Genomic DNA, 20499 nt, shown 5'->3' on the forward strand with positions numbered 1-20499 from the left:
CTTTATCCATCAATTCCTGTATTTTTCCACTTTCTTTATCCATCAGTTCCTGTATTTTGCACTTTCTTCATCCATCAATTCCTGTATTTTTGCACTTTATCCATCAATTCCTGTATTTTTGCACTTTCTTTATCCATCAATTCCTGTATTTTTGCACTTTATCCATCAGTTCCTGTATTTTTGCACTTTCTTTATTCATCAATTCCTGTATTTTTGCACTTTATTCATCAATTCCTGTGTTTTTGCACTTTCTTTGTCCATCAATTCCTGTATTTTTGCACTTTATCCATCAGTTCCTGTATTTTTGCACTTTCTTTATTCATCAATTCCTGTATTTTTGCACTTTATTCATCAATTCCTGTATTTTAGCACTTTCTTTATCCATCAGTTCCAGTCTTTTTGCACTTTCTTTATCCGTCAGTTCCTGTATTTTTGCACTTTCTTCATCCATCAATTCCTGTATTTTTGCACTTTCTTCATCCATCAGTTCCTGTATTTTTGCACTTTCTTTATCCATCAGTTCCTGTATTTTGCACTTTCTTTATCCATCAGTTCCTGTATTTTGCACTTTCTTTATCCATCAATTCCTGTATTTTTGCACTTTCTTTATCCATCAATTCCTGTATTTTTGCACTTTCTTTTTCCATCAATTCCTGTATTTTGCACTTTCTTTATCCATCAATTCCTGTATTTTTGCACTTTCTTCATCCATCAATTCCCGTATTTTTGCACTTTCTTTATCCATCAATTCCTGTATTTTTGCACTTTCTTTTTCCATCAATTCCTGTATTTTCCACTTTCTTTATCCATCAATTCCTGTATTTTTCCACTTTCTTTATCCATCAATTCCTGTATTTTTGCTCTTTATCCATCAAATCCTGTATTTTTGCACTTTCTTTATCCATCAATTCCTGTATTTTTGCTCTTTATCCATCAATTCCTGTATTTTTGCACTTTCTTTATCCATCAATTCCTGTATTTTTGCACTTTCTTTATCCATCAATTCCTGTATTTTTGCACTTTCTTTATCCATCAATTCCTGTATTTTCCACTTTCTTTATCCATCAATTCCTGTATTTTCCACTTTCTTTATCCATCAATTCCTGTATTTTTCCACTTTTTTTATCCATCATTCCTGTATTTTTCCACTTTCTTTATCCATCAATTCCTGTATTTTTGCTCTTTATCCATCAATTCCTGTATTTTTGCTCTTTATCCATCAATTCCTGTATTTTTGCTCTTTATCCATCAATTCCTGTATTTTTGCACTTTCTTTATCCATCAATTCCTGTATTTTTGCACTTTCTTTATCCATCAATTCCTGTATTTTTGCACTTTCTTTATCCATCAATTCCTGTATTTTTGCACTTTCTTTATCCATCAATTCCTGTATTTTCCACTTTCTTTATCCATCAATTCCTGTATTTTTCCACTTTTTTTATCCATCATTCCTGTATTTTTCCACTTTCTTTATCCATCAGTTCCTGTATTTTGCTCTTTATCCATCAGTTCCTGTATTTTGCTCTTTATCCATCAGTTCCTGTATTTTGCTCTTTATCCATCAGTTCCTGTATTTTGCTCTTTATCCATCAGTTCCTGTATTTTTGCTCTTTATCCATCAGTTCCTGTATTTTTGCTCTTTATCCATCAGTTCCTGTATTTTTGCTCTTTATCCATCAATTCCTGTATTTTTGCACTTTCTTTATCCATCAATTCCTGTATTTTTCCACTTTCTTTATCCATCAGTTCCTGTATTTTGCTCTTTATCCATCAGTTCCTGTATTTTGCTCTTTATCCATCAGTTCCTGTATTTTGCTCTTTATCCATCAGTTCCTGTATTTTGCTCTTTATCCATCAGTTCCTGTATTTTGCTCTTTATCCATCAGTTCCTGTATTTTGCTCTTTATCCATCAGTTCCTGTATTTTGCTCTTTATCCATCAGTTCCTGTATTTTGCTCTTTATCCATCAGTTCCTGTATTTTGCTCTTTATCCATCAGTTCCTGTATTTTTGCTCTTTATCCATCAATTCCTGTATTTTTGCACTTTCTTTATCCATCAGTTCCTGTATTTTGCTCTTTATCCATCAGTTCCTGTATTTTTGCTCTTTGTCCATCAGTTCCTGTATTTTTGCTCTTTATCCATCAATTCCTGTATTTTTGCTCTTTATCCATCAATTCCTGTATTTTTGCACTTTCTTTATCCATCAATTCCTGTATTTTTGCCCTTTCTTTATCCATCAATTCCTGCATTTTTGCACTTTCTTTATTCATCAATTCGTGTATTTTGCACTTTCTTTATCCATCATTTCCTGTATTTTGCACTTTCTTAAGACTATCCATCAGTGCCTGTGTTTTGAACTTTCTGTTTTAAGAGATATCCATCAATACCTGCATTTTGCATCCTCATGGGGACTGTCCATCAATTCCTATATTTTGCACCTTAAAGACCATGGATCGATTTTTGTCTTTTGCATCTTCCAGTCTATTCATTAATTTGTAATTTTGCTCCTGATTCTAGAGGTGAATGATTACTTCATACCTTTTGCATCCTACTTAAGGCCATTGATTGTCGCCTCGTACCTTGATGTGCATTCAATTCAAACAGTAGAAAAGAGGAGAAAAAGTGAATACCCAGTTAAGATAAAACATCTTCATAGAGGATGGTAAACATGTGGATAGCTTGCCCAGGGAGACAGTAAGAAGTGGAGGTTGCGATAAAAATCTGCAACAAAAAGCTGGGATCAGTAAAAGAGAGCATGAAGCTGTCAGATTGTTGTGAAAACCCAACTGGTTCACTCGTATCCTTTAGGGAAGGAAACCTGCCGTCCTTACCCGGTCTGGGCCTTTATGTGGCCTCCAATCCCCACACTAACATGGTTGACTCTTAACTACCCTCTGAAGTGGCCCAGCAAGCCACTCGGTTGCTGCACTGCAGCGGTTCAAGAAGACGGCCCACCACTACCCTCTCGGGGCAAGTAGGGATGGGCCATAAGTGCCAGCGATGCCCACATCCCGAGAGAGAATTTTAAAAAAAGACTTTAAAAAGGGTTGTGGACAATTGCTTGACGCACATGGCCGGTTGAGTATTAGAGGTAAAGTTGGGTAAGAAGACAGGCCCAATGAATGGAAATGGCCCCGTGTTCCTAAGGAAATTGGGACACATGGGAGGGAAAGGGTTTGTTGCTTAGTTTCAGTATGTCTAGTAGTGTGTGATGGGTAACTCTGATCTACTGGAGATTGCTTAAATGCTTTAAGGAGAAATTTCCCAAAGCTTCTAAAATTGGCCAGAATTTTTCTTCTCTGTTGTTTTCTTACCCAAGGGGGCAAGAGTTGGGGGCGGATGGTGTGTGACGTTGCCCCATCTAATGACGAGGGTGACAACCCGTGAACCTGCTGGGCTTCTCCTTACCTTTTTTTTTAAATGCCCAAATGCTGCTTGGTCATGTAGACATGGAAAGTCCCAGGTTCTATCCCTGTTCTGTGCTGTGTTCGTTGATCGCTGCTCAGAAGGCTGTGAGTCCGCTACAATAATCCTCAGGAGAGAGAGGAGGGGAAAGTCAGCTTGGGTCTGTGCTGCTGATGATCATTCAGTGGCACGTGTGTGTGTGTGTGTGTGTGTGTACGTACACATGTCAGCTGGGATGTGGTGTCCACCCATATTTAAGTAACCTGCCAGCACTCACTGACAGGGCCTTCAGGAGAGATGGGGAGATACCCACCTAAATATATAATCTTTCAAAGATGTTCCTACCTGTGTTTCTCTGATGGCTGTGAGCTGATTTTATCCCATTTATTTAAGATTTTTTTCATACCCAGGTCCGTGGAGAGGTGCTTGAAGGAGCCTGTAGATCCCAATCTGGTCTTACCTGAGGGAACAGCGGCTCTGCACTTGGCATCTGGGAAGGACACCGAAGGTGGAATCCGGTGTTTAAAGCGACTGCTTCAGTATGGGGCAAATCCAAATGTCAGGTGAGCAGCACTTTGTTACAATCACCTGTGGCCACAGGGCTGATTTAGTCAAACTGAGGCCCCCAAAAATCCATTTTCAATATACTAGTTGTTTCTTGTTGCTGTACACTAATAGAAAGACATTTTTATAACTCTGTTTTCCATTGGGTAATTGGCTCCCCTTTCAGAAGTTATGACATGGGATTTCCGGGAGTGTGTTGGTATTTGCAGGGGGCACCCGGGAGTGTGTTGGTATTTGCAGGGGGTCCCCGGGAGTGTGTTGGTATTTGCAGGGGGCACCCGGGAGTGTGTTACTATTTGCAGGAGGCACCCGGGAGCGTGTCAGTATTTGCAGGGGGTCCCCGGGAGCGTGTCAGTATTTGCAGGGGGTCCCCGGGAGCGTGTCAGTATTTGCAGGGGGTCCCCGGGAGCGTGTTAGTATTTGCAGGGGGTCCCCGGGAGTGTGTTAGTATTTGCAGGGGGTCCCCGGGAGTGTGTCAGTATTTGCAGGGGGTCCCGGGAGTTTTTTTTTATTCGTTCACGGGATGTGGGCGTCGCTGGCGAGGCCGGCATTTATTGCCCATCCCTAATTGCTCTCGAGAGGCACCCGGGAGTGTGTTGGTATTTGCAGGGGGTCCCCGGGAGTGTGTCTGTATTTGCAGGGGGGTGTGTTACTATTTGCAGGGGGTCCCCGGGAGTGTGTCAGTATTTGCAGGGGGTCCCCGGGAGTGTGTCAGTATTTGCAGGGGGTCCCCGGGAGTGTGTCAGTATTTGCAGGGGGTCCCCGGGAGTGTGTTAGTATTTGCAGGGGGTCCCTGAAAGTGTGCCAATATCTGAAGGGGGTCTCTGGTAGTGCTTTAATGTCTGTAGGGGGTCCCTGGGAGTGTGTCAGTATTTGCATCAGGCTTCCACACGGAAAAGTTTGGAAACCACTGATTTAATGTATTGGTTCCAGTCGGATTTCCCTCATTCATCTCTTTAAAGCTGTGACTCCTGTTGAGGTGTGACTTACCATTATTCATGTGTGAATATGAGGCTATTCTTCCATGGAAGGCATTACATCATCACTTCCAGCAGGTATCACTGGACAGCAATCAGAATCGGGAACCCTGGATGATTCCCAGCACCCACTCACCTTAGCCTAGAAGCCCTAGGGCCACATGTAGCATCATTACTGCCACTTCGACCAAGGTCAGCTAATTCAGTGTATGATCAGCTATTAAATCTAGGACCTTGATGGCCTGGCACTGCACTGCTGGCAGCACAGCCTTAAACCTGTGTACTTTAATATTGTATGACGTTATGTACAACCTTGTTAATCACCTAATATTTGTTCCCCCCACCACTACTGTACCTCAGTGTTATATAGTGACAGACCTGAACCCACCAATACTGTACCCCAGTGTTATACAGTGTCAGACCTGTACCCAGTGTTATACAGTGACAGACCTGTATCCACCAGTGCTGTACCCCAGTGTTATACAGTGACAGACCTGTATCCACTAGTGCTGTACCCCAGTGTTATACAGTGACAGACCTGTACCCACCAGTGCTGTACCCCAGTGTTATACAGTGACAGACCTGTACCCACCAGTGCTGTACCCCAGTGTTATACAGTGACAGACCTGTACCCACCAGTGCTGTATCCCAGTGTTATACAGTGACAGACCTGTACCCACCAGTCTCTCCAGAGAGACTCCAAGTTTGGAAGTACACAATCTATGATTGTAGTGCAGGCTGTTTTTTCACAGTTCAAGTGCCCTGGGTGTGAAAGTGTTCACACCCACCATTACACTTCTCTGAAATCCAGGTGACGATGGTCTTTTCTGTTTGTGTATGTTCACAGGTGAATAGTAGACCTTCTAACAAGGTTGTAAACTGTTGAAACACATTTCTATCCAATCTTATTCACTATGTAGGTCAACTGAGGATCTCACTCCCTTGCACGTAGCTGCCTCTTGGGGGTGTCTCAAGAGTGTGAAGTTGTTGCTCAGAAGTGGGGCGGATCCAACCCTCGTAGACCAGGTAATGATGAAGTGATGGTTCTCCTGCATCGACTGATCTGGGTTTTTTTTTCTAGCTCTCTGATGGCACATTTGGTACAGGCAGTGTCAACTCGAGCTGTACATTCCAGAAAATAGGACGTTGCATTTATGCCTGTTTCCACTGGCAGGGGGGTCAGTAACCAGAGTACGCAGATGTACAAAGCGAGTGGTTAGGATCTGGAATGCACTGCCCGAGGGGGTGGTGGAGGCAGATTCAATCATGGCCTTCAAAAGGGAACTGGATAAGTACTTGAAAGGAAAAGATTTTCAGGGCTACGGGGAAAGGGAGGGGGAGTGGGTCTCGCTGGATTGCTCTTGCATAGAGCCGGCACGGACTCGATGGGCCGAATGGCCTCTTTTCGTGCTGTAACTTTTCTTTGATTCTATGATAAGATAATTGTCAAAAGAACCAGAGAGGGGGAGATGAAAATTTCATTTTATGCAGCGAGTTGTTATTATCTGGAATGCACTGCCTGAAAGGGACAATTTGAGCTTTCGAGACCGTGATCGATAGATTTTTGTTGGGTAAGCATATCAAAGGATATCGAACAAAGCCGGGAAAATGGAGTTGAGGTACAGGTCATCTGTGATCTAACTGAATGGCGGAACAGGCTCGAGGGGCTGAATGGCCTCCTCCTGCTCCTACAGATTCTGTTTTGGTGTTGGTTATGGGATAAACGTTGGCTCGGACACCTGGAGGGCTCCCTCCCTCCCTCCCTCCCTCCCTCTTCAAATCATGTTCTGGGATCATTTATGTTCACCTGAACAGGCTGGTGGGGCCTCGCTTTAATATGTGACCCGAAGCCCGGCCCCTGAAACAGTGCAGCACTCCCTCAGCGCTGCCCTGTACCAATCAGTACCGCTTGACCGATTTGAATGCTGCCGATACCCCAGGGTACAGAGCTGGCGTTCAATCAGAGACTGCTGGCTGTTTAACTCTTTCTTTTGTATCCTGCTGTGCATTGTGTGCGATGCTGGGGTAAATTTCTGCTTGACTTCAAACCTAGGATGGGCTGAGAGCAGTGGATTTAGCTGAAGAGCAAGGAAACGAGAAATGTTGCCAGATTCTGCAAGAATATCACCGCTACAGTCTGCTGGAAGCTACAGAGGAGGAACTCCCCGCATACCGATATGGTCAAAATCCTATTCTATCTCGTCATTGTTCTTAAAACCTTTACTAGATTTCCCCCCCCCCCCCCAATGGGTTAGTGGTTAAATGTATCATTCAGCGTGGTACTGAGTCATATGGGGCCAGGAAGTTCGTTCCCCACTCTGTTCTGGTGGTTACCAACCTCTGTTCAGGCCTCGGTGCGCTTGGCGACCGAGCGGAATGGCCAGCCAGGGTTCCCGCTGCTGATTGTTACCCAGTGTCCCCTTTACTGGAAAGTGCCCATGTGTGGCTGTTAGGTGAAAACAGGAGCAGATTCACCGACTTGGCTCTTAAAAAATGCATTGGGTTATGGTAGTGGACTAGCGATCCAGAGGTTGAGAGTTCGAATCCCACCATGGCAAATTGAATGAAAGTTGTCGGCTGGCACCAGAAAAAATTACCATCAAAACTGCCGGATGGTCATAAAAACCCAACTGGTTCACTAATATCCTCCAGGAAAGGAAACCTGCCCCTCCCTGTATTCACTCAAGTTTAGAAGAATGAGAGGGGATCTCATTGAAACATATAAAATTCTGACAGGGCTGGACAGATGAGGAGACATTTTTTCACTCAGAGGGTGGTAAACCTGTGGAATTCTCTACCACAGAAGGCTGTGGAGGCCAAGTCACTGAATATATTTAAGATGGAGCTAGATAGATTTCTAGACACGAAAGGCATCAAGGGGTATGGGGAGAGAGCGGGAATATGGTATTGAGATAGAGGATCAGCCATCATCATATTGAATGGCGGAGCAGGCTCGAAGGGCCGAATGGCCTACTCCTGCTCCTATTTTCTATGTTTCCCTGGTCTGGCTTACATGTATCCGGTCCCATACTACATGGTTGACTCTTAATGCTCTCATGGCAACTAAGGATGGGCAATGAATGTGGCTTTGCCAGCAAATCTGGAGAATTAATTTTTAAAAACATTAAGTACAGCCAATTTGAGGAGGTTTTGGGAGAATAATGGCTCTCAGGATCATGGTGCCATTTGGGGGCTTGTGGGAGGTTTGGGTGGAGAGAAATAATAATGCGCTGACATACCATTATACCATCCCAACATCGTAACTTTGTCCCATCCTGGAAAGTCACCATTTCCAGGATAACCTAGCTGTCCCTGTGGCCTTCTTGGGTGACATTGCCAACTTGAGGGACTTCAGTTACGTGGATAGACTGAAGAAGTTGGGGTTGTTCTTCTCAGGGCAGAGAAGATTAAGAGGAGATTTGATAGAAGTGTTCAAAATCATGAAGGGTTTAGATAAAGTAAATAAAGAGAAACTGTTCCCATTGGCGGAAAGGTTGAGAAACGGAGGACGCAGGTTTTAAGGTGATTGGCAAAAGAAGCAAAGGTGACATGAGGAAAAACTATTTTACGCAGCGAGCAGTTATGATCTGGACTGCGCTGCCTGAAAGCAAATTCAGTCATGGCTTTCGAAAAGGAATTGGATAAATACTTCAAGGGAAAAAATTTGCAGGGCTACGGGGCAAGAACGGGAGAATGGGGCTAGCTGGATTGCTCTCTAAAAGAGCCGGCTCGGGCTCGATGGGCCGAATGGCGGACTCCTGTGCTGTAACCATTCTATGATTCTATAACTTGGAGCTGGATTACAGGGCAGGTTTTGTGCTATTAGCTCCCAACCACTCGCAATCAGGTTGAAACTGATCCAAACTCATTTTACTTTGGGCACACGGCCAGCTGGAAGACTTTGGTTCCATCAGTCTGGACTGAAATTGCAGTTGGATGAAGTGAAAGATTGTCGCTTTTTTTTTGTTTGAAGGGCCTATATTTCACAGGCGTCAGAATGCTTTGTATATTTGTAATAATCGTACAGAGACTTCTGGTTTTCCCTGTTTCCAACTGCACTGATTTCACCTTTGCTTTTTTTATATGGTTTGAGCTTTCAATTTAAATTTTCTTCATTTAAAAAAAAAAATTCAAGCGTCCTCTGTTCATTTTATTCCTCCAATAAAAATCTTCGGCGCTGCAGCCAAATTAATGGTCCTCTCTTATGGAATTTGGTAATACCACAACTTCCCTCTTTTTCTCCTGAATCCTTGGACCCTTCCTCTGCAGAACTTTCCGTGCAAAGACCCACCCACTTGGCCAGTTTAGATTGGACGACACAGACTTATATTACAGTGGCTGGAGGGAGGGGGGGGGGGGGGCGGATTGAGATGGTCCGACTGTATCACCATGACGACAAAGTTCTGATGTCGTCCCTATTCCCCGAGATGTCTTGCTGAGAACTCTTCCTGAAGCACCATCCTTTCCAACACACGTAAGTGTTTAACACTGTGTGTGTCGGCTTGCCTCAGTTGGTAACACTTTTGCCCAACTTAGGAGCTTGAGGGTTCAGGACTTGATCGCATAATCTAAGGGTGGGAGTGGGAGTGCTGCATTGTCGGAGGTGCCGTCCTTCAGATGAGCTGTTAAGCAAGGGCCCCGTCTACCTTTTTCCAGAAAAGCTGCAATGTGAAGACACTAGGGTTATTATTCTGAAAGGATGAGATCTAATAAATCCATTGGGAATTCAGGTGAAACTTCTTTCCTCAAAGAGTGGTTAGAATGTGGAACTCGCTACCACAAGGAGTAGTTGAGGCAAATAGCATAGATGCATTTAAGGGGAAGCTAAATAAACACATGAGGGAGAAAGGACTAGAAGAATATGCTGGTAGGATTAGATGAAGAGGGAGGAGGCTCGTGTGGAGCATAAATGCCGGCATAGACCAGTTGGGCCGAATGGCCTATTTCTGTGCTGTACATTCTATGTAATTGGCCCAAGACGCTAATTCATCTGAACCCATCAGCAGGGGACCACCTGCTCGTGATGATTTACCATTCTTTAAAGTTTTCAAGATGGGGGTGGGGGAGCGGGGAAGGTGGGATGCTAAGGGGAGTCAGCAAAGAATCTTGTGATTTGTACATCAGCAATTCAGGGATTTATGACAGGAGAATTTAGAGCTTGGGTAGAATCCTGGCAGATGTATGTCAAGAGGTGGAACAAATGTCATGAGCCAAGAGTTCAAAATTCAAGAGGGTTTAATTAATGCCATCTAAAACATTGCATCCCAGAAATATACTCCAAGCCGTGCTAAACTCTCTGTTTCTCCAATTTTCCCTCTCCTCTCCTGAAAGGGAGGGAGGGTAGAGAAACTCGTGCTGCACTACGGGTCCATTGGTGCCTGCCCATACGTAAATGGGAATAGCATGGTGTTGGGTGGAGCAGAAGAAAAGACATTTATTTGTAATGTTACTAACCAATTGGTTCGCTCTTTTTGATTCTTGCAGTCTGCTATCGAAGATGGAGCAATGATCTTCATTTCTTCGCTGATCCAGCTGAGCTCGGCTACGTCGAGAGCCGTAGGACTTCCAGGCTTCCTGGAACGAGTGAAGAATTTCATCCAGCCAGTAGAACTCTGCGGTTCCCAACCCACGAACAGTTGGAGCTTGGCGTCACTCCTGCCAGCGAAATTAGTCAACCACCAAGCTGCTACTCAACGAAAATAAACCCGAGGGCCGATCCTTTGGAAGAAACCACAGCGGTCTGGCCTCAATCATCGAGACCCCAGTCCCGATCGGGAACGATACAACCACAGAGACCACATCATCATAGCGGCATTGCTGAAGACTGGGGTGAAGATCAGATTGTTGGTGCAACTACAGAACCAGTCGTTGGCAACTGTGTATTGTCAAGTATCCGTGTGTCTACATTTGGGAAGTTTGAAGAGCAGGCTTCGAATGGATTGAATTCTACAACTGACTCCTCTGAGGACCATACATCAACAGACCAAGAGTTAACTCTTCAGGATGATAAGAGCTTTCTTCCTGTGTCTGCTCCTCTGCTCCCTCCAGCTGTGAGCCATGGACTGCACACCTCAATTGATGACGAGAGCTTTTTGCCTCCATCTGCATCTCAACTCTATCTGGCTGGGAAGTATGAACTGAATACCTCAACTAATCATCTCCCCGAAACCCAGTACTTCCCAGTTGAACATGACCATGCTCAACGAGAAACCATTGCCGTGTGTGAAGAGAATGAAGCCTTTGCAGATGGTGATGCTTCTGTTGGCACTGAGTGGCTCTCTGAATTGGACTGCACCTGCACTTTGAAGGGCAGATCTCTGTCCAGTGTATCTCTTTCGAACACTATGCTTGACCTTGCCAAATACGAAGGATTTTGCGATTCTGAGTTTTTAATAAGGTCATCTAGAAACAAAGGCATTGACATAACCTCACCAGATCATGTCTATGTATTCGAATGTGCAAATTTGTCTGCTTTACCTGACCTGGATAAAACCACTCCAGTTCTCTTTGAGGACAGTTTAGACCGAACCATGGAGGCAGACGATGAGGGGTCTCCTCTGAATGTTGACAACAATGCCCAACGAGAAAGAGGCGATCCCAAAGCTTCAGCCTCGAATTCTAGTTCCAGCAGCAACCCCTACCGTAGCTGTGAGAGTGGATCTGAGGTTTTCTCCAGTGCGATTGAAAGCTTCGGACATACAAGTCACGCACAACCGGTTCAGGATGATCCAATCAGCCAGACAGACAACGACTCGTGTTTAGCGCAGCAAATTCCTTCGGGCAGGAACCAGGACGATCCTAATTTGGGGTGTAAAAGTGAGATCGCAACAGCCGCCTTCCAGCCGGAAAGTTCTAAAACTTTGCCAGGATATAATGCAGCAAATGTTTCGCAGGAGATCCTGGACTCGATACAGACCTCTTCTTTCAAAGACTCCCAGTTAATTGAGAAAACGGCCAGCAACTCCCCTTTGCCAAGGGATGGTGACTGGCCCAAGTGTAATTCTCCGAGTCCCCAAACTCAGCCTATCTGCCGCGATGCCGGTCTTTTGTACGATGCCCTGGCCGACCCTAGTGACAATGACGTCCCGCAGAGCTTGTGTGCAGGACCTACCTGTGCTAATGGCTGTATGTCAGAGGAAGAGTTGACAATGGTCTTGAGTAGCATGATACTCTCAACCCAGAAACACCACTCGATGCTCAATAGTGAAAATGAATCCAGTCCAGCCATGAATACTGACAACCAAAATCACAAGTGGCAGCGAGGAGAGCAGCCTATTGCAGAACCCGATTCTTTCACAGGCCGTATAGAAAATGGGGATTTTCCAGGTTTATTGATGCTGCCCGCCAAGAAATCTTCGCTTTCCATTGTCCAAGCAGATGAACCAAGCCTTGGGACATTACATAGAGGATCCGCTTCCATCAACAACAGTGCAGGAAACCAAACCCAAGGCCATTTGGATGAAGAGTATTCATCCATTGAAGATGAAGGTGGCTCCAGTTTTAAAAAGCTACTGAACAACACAAAGCTCGCAACCAAGACAGGACAGTCACTACAATCCAACGAGAATGGGTTGTCGCCTTTTGTTACTCCGCGCACCAAGAGTCGATTGGCCAACTCCATGTCACGGAGCCAAGATTCTTCCCTTTTCGAGCAGACGATGGCCATGCCAACTAGAATTAGGCGAATCCGCAACCCGCAGATAGAATACATCAAAAGTCCACCTGGTTGGTGTAGCTCACACAACAATGGAGCCACAGTTTCCCAGGATGAAGATCAAACTCCATCCCTTGTTCACTCTTCAGACTTTGAAGATCCAGATTTTGACACTGTTCCCTTCGTCAAACCGAGCGATAACGATAAATGTGGTGCCCATCCGTCGCCAGCATCGTGGCAAGACCATGAAGATCCAGATTTTGACACCGTTCCCTTCGTCAAACGTAACGATCACGAGAAATGGAGCCCCCAGCCATTGCCAGCATCATGCCAAGATGCAGATTTTGACACCGTGCCATTCTTCAACACTACTCATGAAAAAAGAACATTCCGGCCTCCACCGCGAACATGCGACACAAACGGCAACAATCAGAGTGTTCGGTTGAAAAGTGTAACCGACGCCAATAAGGGAAGCCAAACGGTACCATTCCCACATCATATAAACCCTGAAGAAACTGGAGATGCCAACCAAGATGGTTGCCTTTGCCCACCTATCAGACAGGCGGGCACCGAGGTGGCTCAACATGATGTAAAAGCCAAAGATGTTGATCAGAGGAGATCCTGTAACTTTTTAGAGGACGATGAAAATTGCCAAAGTGATACCACATGGATTTCTGAAGACCATGACCTGCGAGACGAGCTGAAAATATTGAAGATAGAGCAGGGATTATACAGTGTTGCAAAGTCGCCTGGTGTTCACTCACGCCCTTCCTCTCCGTGCCTTATATCTGGGGATCCCGAGGCTGAGGGGAAGGACTGTCTAAGAAGCAGCAATGTGTGTGAAAGCACCAGGCTGGAAGATACCAATCCTCAGCTGGGAAATTGTTCAAAAGTGCGGTCTCAGGACCATCGGTGCAGCTATTCCAAACGGTCAGTTGAGAGGCGCCTTTCAAAAATACCAAACTGCAATGCTGAATGGCAAAGCCTCCTGGGCAACCTTGACCTCCCTCTGTCCCCGGGTGGCCGTCCAGTCAACAGCAGTGGGTGCGAACCAGTGGAGTATCTTTACACCGACACGGAGGACGGCCTTGCTTTGATTGAGCGCCGTTACCCTTGCAAGGACGCAACCTTTGAGAACCTGAGCACTTCAAGCTCTGAGGAGACCATCATCTACGACTGGAAGGCCTACAAGAGCAGGCAGGTCCGTGCCGAGGAGAAGGAAGACCCGTTGTCTAGTGACGGATCGCCACAGTTATCTCCTCGCCTCCTCCTCCTGTCCAACGGTCAGATACGAAGGCAGCTGAGAGATTACGGGGAAAACCCAGGCCCAGTGACGGCCCTTACCAGGAAGGTTTATCTGCAGTGTCTGGACAGGATTAGGAAGGAACCCCACCCCAGGAAGCCACAACAGTCTGCAAGTAAGTTGATTACTTGAATCGTATGCGGGTTGTAAATAATGGTCCTAATTGTTATCATGGCCCAGCAAACTGCCCAGAGTATGCCCTCTGTACCTGTACCCGATACCATTTCTGTATTGACCCACAGATCGCAGCAAGCCTGTTTAAAAATAGCCGGCGATCTTCCCCTAGAACGTGCCGTAGATCAGTGGGGAGCCTCTGAGTCAGAAAGTCGTGGGTTCGAGCCCCACTCCAGAGACTTGAGCGCAAAATCTAGGCTGACGCTGCCAGTGCAGTACTGAGGGAGTGCTGCATTGTCGGAGGTGCTGTCTTTCAGATGAGACGTTAAGCCGAGGCCCCGTTTGCCGTCTCAGGTGGACGTAAAAGATCCCACAGTGCTATTCGAAGAAGAGCGGGGGATTTCTTCCTGGTGTCCTGGCCAATATTTATCCCTCAACCGACATTACTAAAAACAGATTATCTGGTCGTCGTCATCTTGCTGTGTGCAAATTGACTGCCGTGTTTCCTACATTACACGGTGACTACACTTCAAAAAAAAAGTACTTCATTGGCCGTAAAGCGCTTTGGGATGTCCTGAGGAGGTGAAAGGCGCTTTATAAATGCAAGTTCGTTCTTCCTTATATGTAACCAATTCAGCTGAATGGGTAAGAGGGAGCTAGGCTTTTGTAGATGAGAATTATTTCTGCTCTGTTAATTGCTATCTTGTAACTGTAATGGAAATCTCACTTGGTGCAAATATTAGCCACTCACCTGATTTCTTTTCTAATTTATTGCACAGATTACAGCCCTGAGCTGTGCCAGAGTCTGGACAAGTTTGTTTTCCCAGACTGCAGCCAGGATGAAATGGCTTTAGCGCAGCAATTTGATCAGCCAGACCAGAACCGCAGGTGGAGAGAAGGACTTCTCAAATCCAGCTTCAATTACCTCCTCCTCGATCCCAGGTACCGTCCTTGATTTTCTTCAGATTTAAATCAAGCTGGGAAATGTTCATGCTAGGGAATGAAACACTCCCATTTCAGGTACTTGGTATTGGCATCAAACACTCCCAGGGCAGGTACAGCACGGGTTAGATACAGAGTAAAGCTCCCTCTACACTGTCCCATCAAACACTCCCAGGGCAGGTACAGCACGGGTTAGATACAGAGTAAAGCTCCCTCTACACTGTCCCATCAAACACTCCCAGGGCAGGTACAGCACGGGTTAGATACAGAGTAAAGCTCCCTCTACACTGTCCCATCAAACACTCCCAGGGCAGGTACAGCATGGGTTACATACAGAGTAAAGCTCCCTCTACACTGTCCCATCAAACACTCCCAGGGCAGGTACAGCACGGGTTAGATACAGAGTAAAGCTCCCTTTACACTGTCCCATCAAACACTCCCAGGGCAGGTACAGCACGGGTTAGATACAGAGTAAAGTTCCCTCTACACTGTCCCAGTAACTCAGCCCCAACCTTGGAACAGCGCCCCCCTACTGCATCAATTGGATATTTCTCTACTTTCGACCCTATCCAGTCTGCGTCCTGGTGAGTGCGATTGCCAATTTAGTGCTAATTTAGGGTCAAGTTTGTAGTTGGAGGCCCATGCTCACTGGACTGAGACTGTGTAAACTCATTTAATGTGGGACCCTTGCAGCCAGCAGAGAGGAGTGAGTTTCATCTGCTCTGTCTAGAGTGGTTTAGAATCCAGGTGGCAGAGGTGACAGTGCACTGCACCAGCCAGTCCCCAGTTTTAGATTTGATGCCTTTGAACTGCAGAGTGATGCGAGTCCCACCTTCTGGCTTAGTGGGTAAATCCTGGCGAGGAATGGAGACATGCAGACCTGGAAGGTCCCAAATTGCGTGTCTAATCCGTGACTGGTTTGCTGATCCTGACCAGGGTTTATGGTCTGCTTGGAGGGCCAATGATCTGCCAGGGTTCCTGATCCTGATCACTGTCCGGTGACAGCCAGGAAAGTGCTTGTCTGCGACCGCTGGGCAAGGGTGAAGCAACTTTACAGCTCGAGATCCCCGGCAGCTGCAAACCCGGCACAGACTGGGAATTGTACCTGGGACACGCCCTTTAACCTTGTTTGGAACAGAGGACACGGCCTGCGCTTGAAGGGGAGGCAAATTCAAAACTAATGTGCGGAAACAATATTTCTGTGAACGAGTGATCAACCTGTGGAACAGGCTCCCTAGGGAGACGGTGGAAGGAGTTAATATTGATTTATTCAAACGCAAATTAGGCAGATTTCTTTCAGAAAGTAACATTTTTACGATCCACTATATGAGTGATTTGAGACATGACATGTGGTGAGTGTAACGTGCTCGGGAGGAACAGGTGACTTTGGACCTGTGGTTCCCAAAGCTCTCCACCACTGGGGGTTTTCCTCACCTCATGTCTGGGTCTGTTGTAGACTCATTGATCGAGATTGATTGCATTGATTAGTCAACGACTCTATTATCGTTGTACCAATCCGACTACCAGGGTGGTAGAAGGCGAACCAGATGGACCGCGGTCTTTCTCGTCCAGCAATTCCGATGTTCCTATTCTAGGTCTTTATGGATCAGATACACACTGGTATTATTTTTTATATTAAAAATACATTATTCATTTTTTATTTTAACAAATTTGATCTTTTGTACAATGAAGGGCAATAAACTCTGTGAATTTTCCTTTCGACTTGTCCCTTATTTATCACCTTTCTCCTCTCGTTCATCCCGAACCCCTCCCAGGGTCACTAAGAACCTTCCAGCTCGGTGCCACTCCCTGAGCCCTGCGGAGTGTTTCCGCACGTTTGTCAGCTCCATCTTTTACGTGGGGAAAGGGAAACGCTCGAGGCCTTACTGTCACCTCTACGAGGCACTGACGCATTGTAAAAATGGCAATGAGCAGGTAAGAGGAAACAGTGTCAACCTTAAGCTGTTTTGCTTTTGATTCGCAAACAAAAAAAAAGAATATGTGAATCTTTTATTTGTGTGGAGAGAGTGTGGACTTTCCTACTTGCTGCATTCCCCGGGGGGGGGGGGGGGGGGGGGGGGAGAGAGAGTGTGGATTTTACTATTTGCTGCGCTCCCCAGGGGTGTGTAGAAGTCACTGGATTGTGAATGGGCTGAAATAGAATCAAGGGATATGGGGATTGGGCGCGAAAGTGGAGTTTAGGTAAAAGATCAGCCATTGAATGGCGGAGCAGGCTTGAGGGGCGGTATGGCCTACTCCTCCTATTTCTTATGTTCTTAAATTACTATTATTGTTACTTTCCTGGGCACTGGGGCCGATTACACTGCCGACCCGGCTGAGACCATCTAACAGAGATGTTTCAACTATTGAACCCATTGTAACAAACTCCCATTTCTTTGCTCAGGCCCTGAACTCTCTCCTGAAACCCTTCAGCCTTGTCCACCTTCAAAAGCCTCCTTAAAGCCCAGTCTCTTTGATATTCATTGGAGCCACCCTCATCGTCCCCCCCGCCAGCTGTAGTCCGTCCCCGCAGTGTGAAGCATTTTGGGACGTCTTGTTACATTAAAGCCGCTATAATATAAGCTGTTGCCAGGAAACAGACTCACTGATTTGCCATCTGTTGACCACAAGTAACATCTTGCTCAAAGGCAATAGATTATAGGAAGGATATTGGAGCAATGGAAAAGGTGCAATATACATTAACTAAGATTAACTAAGGGCTGAGAGAATATACATTTAAAAAACCCCCACTGAGGCTGTATTCGCTGGAGCGGAGATGGTTGAGGAGAGATCCAATAGACATGTTCAACTTACGAACGGGTGAGAGGGTCAATAGTGAAAGATTATTTGCATAGAATTTACAGCACAGAAACAGGCCATTCGGCCCAACAGGTCCATGCTGGTGTTTATGCTCCACACGAGCCGCCTCTCCCCTCTTCATCTAACCCCATCAGCATATCCTTCTATTCCTTTCTCCCTCATGTGTTTATCCAGCTTCCCCTTAAATGCATCTAGGCTAGTCGCCTCAACTACTCCTTGTGGTAGCGAGTTCCACATTCTCACCACTCTCTGGGTAAAGAAGTTTCTCCTGAGTTTCCTATTGGATTTATTAGTGACTATCTTTATGGCCCCTAGTTCTGGTCAGTAACTGGGTAACAAGGTGGGGACATAAACAACTAGAGACGTAAAGGGGGAGGTTGGAAGACAATCTTTCACACAGGAAAGTTATTGCAGTATGATTCCATAAGTGTAACCAAGTTAGTGATGGCTTTTAAGAAGTGAATGAGATAAATATTATGGGGTAAAGAAAATGGGCCTAGAGTCTATCGCTCTGATGTGGAGTTGGAACAGGCACAATGAGTGAAATGATCTCATTGTGGAGGCACCTAAGTTTGTTTTTTTATTATTCAGTCATTCTTGGGATGTGGGCATCGCTGGTAAATCCAGCATTTGTTGCTCATCCCTAGTTGCCCTGGATACGACTGAGTGGCTTGCTGGGTCACTTCGGAGGGCTGCTTAAGAGTCAACCACGTTGGTGTGGGACTGGAGTCACATGTAGGCCCAGACCCGGGTAAGGACGGCAGGTTTCCTTCTCTGAAGGACGTTGGTGACCCAGTTGGGTTTTCACGACAATCCGACAGCTTCACTTTTGCTGATAACAGCTGTTTATTTCCAGATTTTTTTTTTTTTAAAAAATTCAAACTGCTATGGTGGGATTTGAACTCACGTTCTGTAGATTATCAGTCCAGGCCTCTGGGACACTAGTCCATTAACTCGTGGGTCAACCTGACTTTAATGCAATTTCCCTTCTGTGCTCCGCTTTCCCTCTCCTGCCCTGCACATTCAGGTGAGCGTTAAACTGAAGCACATCCTGGATATCTGGGAGAGCGGACAGGGAGTGATCTCCCTGCACTGTTTCCAGAACGTTATTCCTGTGGAGGCGTACACACGGGAAGCCTGCATGGTGGACGCGTTGGGTGAGTGAGGCTGTACCGATAACACGGTACTTTTTAATTTTACAGCATGCCATTCCACCGGACGACCCTCAGCTGTGCCTTTGTTACCTCCAGACTCGGCTATTCCAATGCCCTGCTGGCCGGCCTCCCATCTTGGTTAACTTGACCCCATCCGAAGCTCTGCTGCCTCGTATCCTAACTGGCACCAAGTCCCGTTCACCCATCACCCCCTGTGCCAGCCGTGGCTCAGTGGGCAGCCACTCTCCCCTCTGAGTCAGAAGGTCGTGGGTTCAAGTCCCACTCCAGAGACTTGAGCACAAATTCTAGGCTGACACTCGCAGTGCAGTGCTGAGGGAGCGCTGCACTGTCGGAGGTGCCGTCTTTTGGGTGAGATGTTAAACCGAGGCCCCGTCTGCCCTCTCAGGTGGACGTGAAAGATCCCACGGCCACTATCTGAAGAAGAGCAAGGGAGTTCTCCCTGGTATCCTGGCCAATATTTATCCCTCAACCAACATCACTAACATACATTATCCGCTCATTATCACATCGCTGTTTGTGGGATCTTGCTGTGCGCAAATTGCTTGCCACTGATCACAACAGTGACTACACTTCAAAAAAAAATACTTCATTGACTGTAAAGGGCTGTGGGACGTCCAGAGGTTGGTGAAAGGTGCTATATCAATGCAAGTTCTTTCTTTCTTCCTCCTTGAACTAGGCCTGCAGATGCTGACTAACAAGAAGCGAGGCGATTACTACGGCGTAGCAGCGACCTGGCCGATGAAGCAGCGCCGGTGGCTGGGGGCTCACATGTTGCGCCGAGCCATGCAGATCTTCCTGGCGGAAGGAGAGCGCCAGCTCCGTCCGGCCGACATCAAGTTAGGACAGTGAAAGGCGGTGGGGCCGTTTCAGAACCTCGCCCGGCCGGCCGGGGCACAAGTGGCAAATCGCCTCGCGTAAACCGGCTTCTTTTGAACGGACCTCCGAGACAGGCTGGGTCTCTGTCCTCCAAGCCCGAGAGGGTAGCGCTTAATGGGGCTTAGCAGCCGGCGTTTGCTTGCCCCGGATTTTAATGGAATGAGTTTGGTGACGCACCAACGTGCCGCAGCCTGGTCGCACGTGAATTCTTGACGTATTTCCGGTTCCAGACTTGACTTACAAGAGGAGGTCCAGCGGTTTTCCTCTGCTCATTCCCCACGCATCGGAGGGTCGAGGTGGGACTATTGCAATACAAGTCACCACCCAGGCCAGCTCTTTTGCATTGGAGAGAGGCATCGTAAAGAGGCGGGGGAGCTGGGTTAGCCGGGCACTTTTATGAATGGTACGGGATGCCAGAACCTGGGAGAAGGGATAAAGTGTAAAGCCACTGTCGGCATTGGCAACCGTTTACGAACGGTTGTCGTTTTTTTTAATGAAGTATTTCTGTGCTTCACTTTCTCCCTCCTGCAGTCTCCTGGGTACCTTGTACCTGTCGCACCTCCACGAAACCCATCTATGCAACGGGCTCCCGCAGGGTGGGTGAATGCAGCCTGGGATGACTTTTCCCTCCCTGTGTGGGGAGGGAGTGCCTGCCTGCCTGCCCCTCA

The 20499-nt window shown here is 46.4% G+C and overlaps 1 protein-coding gene across 1 annotated transcript; it reads left to right on the forward strand.

Moving 5' to 3' along the window:
• The first annotated feature begins 2669 nt into the window (after positions 1-2669).
• ankle1 (ankyrin repeat and LEM domain containing 1) lies at positions 2670-19805 on the forward strand. The gene is made up of 9 exons (XM_067968635.1): positions 2670-2695; positions 3817-3969; positions 5868-5973; positions 7001-7127; positions 10432-14019; positions 14798-14960; positions 16736-16910; positions 18808-18937; positions 19632-19805. The coding sequence occupies exons 1-9, from the start codon at positions 2670-2672 to the stop codon at positions 19802-19804; spliced, it is 4641 nt and encodes a 1546-aa protein (XP_067824736.1). The 3' UTR covers position 19805.
• The last annotated feature ends 694 nt before the right edge of the window (positions 19806-20499 follow it).

Source organism: Heptranchias perlo, chromosome 29 (genome assembly GCF_035084215.1).
Source record: "Heptranchias perlo isolate sHepPer1 chromosome 29, sHepPer1.hap1, whole genome shotgun sequence".
In the NCBI taxonomy this organism is placed as follows: Eukaryota; Metazoa; Chordata; class Chondrichthyes; order Hexanchiformes; family Hexanchidae; genus Heptranchias; species Heptranchias perlo.

Excerpts from the sequence above, each read along its gene's own strand:
- ankle1 (XM_067968635.1), top strand. The coding sequence starts at position 2,670 with ATGTGGATAGCTTGCCCAGGGAGACA. Across the intron at positions 16,911-18,807 it reads AGCAGGTAAGAGGAAACAGT|GTGAGCGTTAAACTGAAGCA; the intron begins GTCAACCTTAAG and ends CTGCACATTCAG. Across the intron at positions 18,938-19,631 it reads CTGCATGGTGGACGCGTTGG|GCCTGCAGATGCTGACTAAC; the intron begins GTGAGTGAGGCT and ends TCCTTGAACTAG.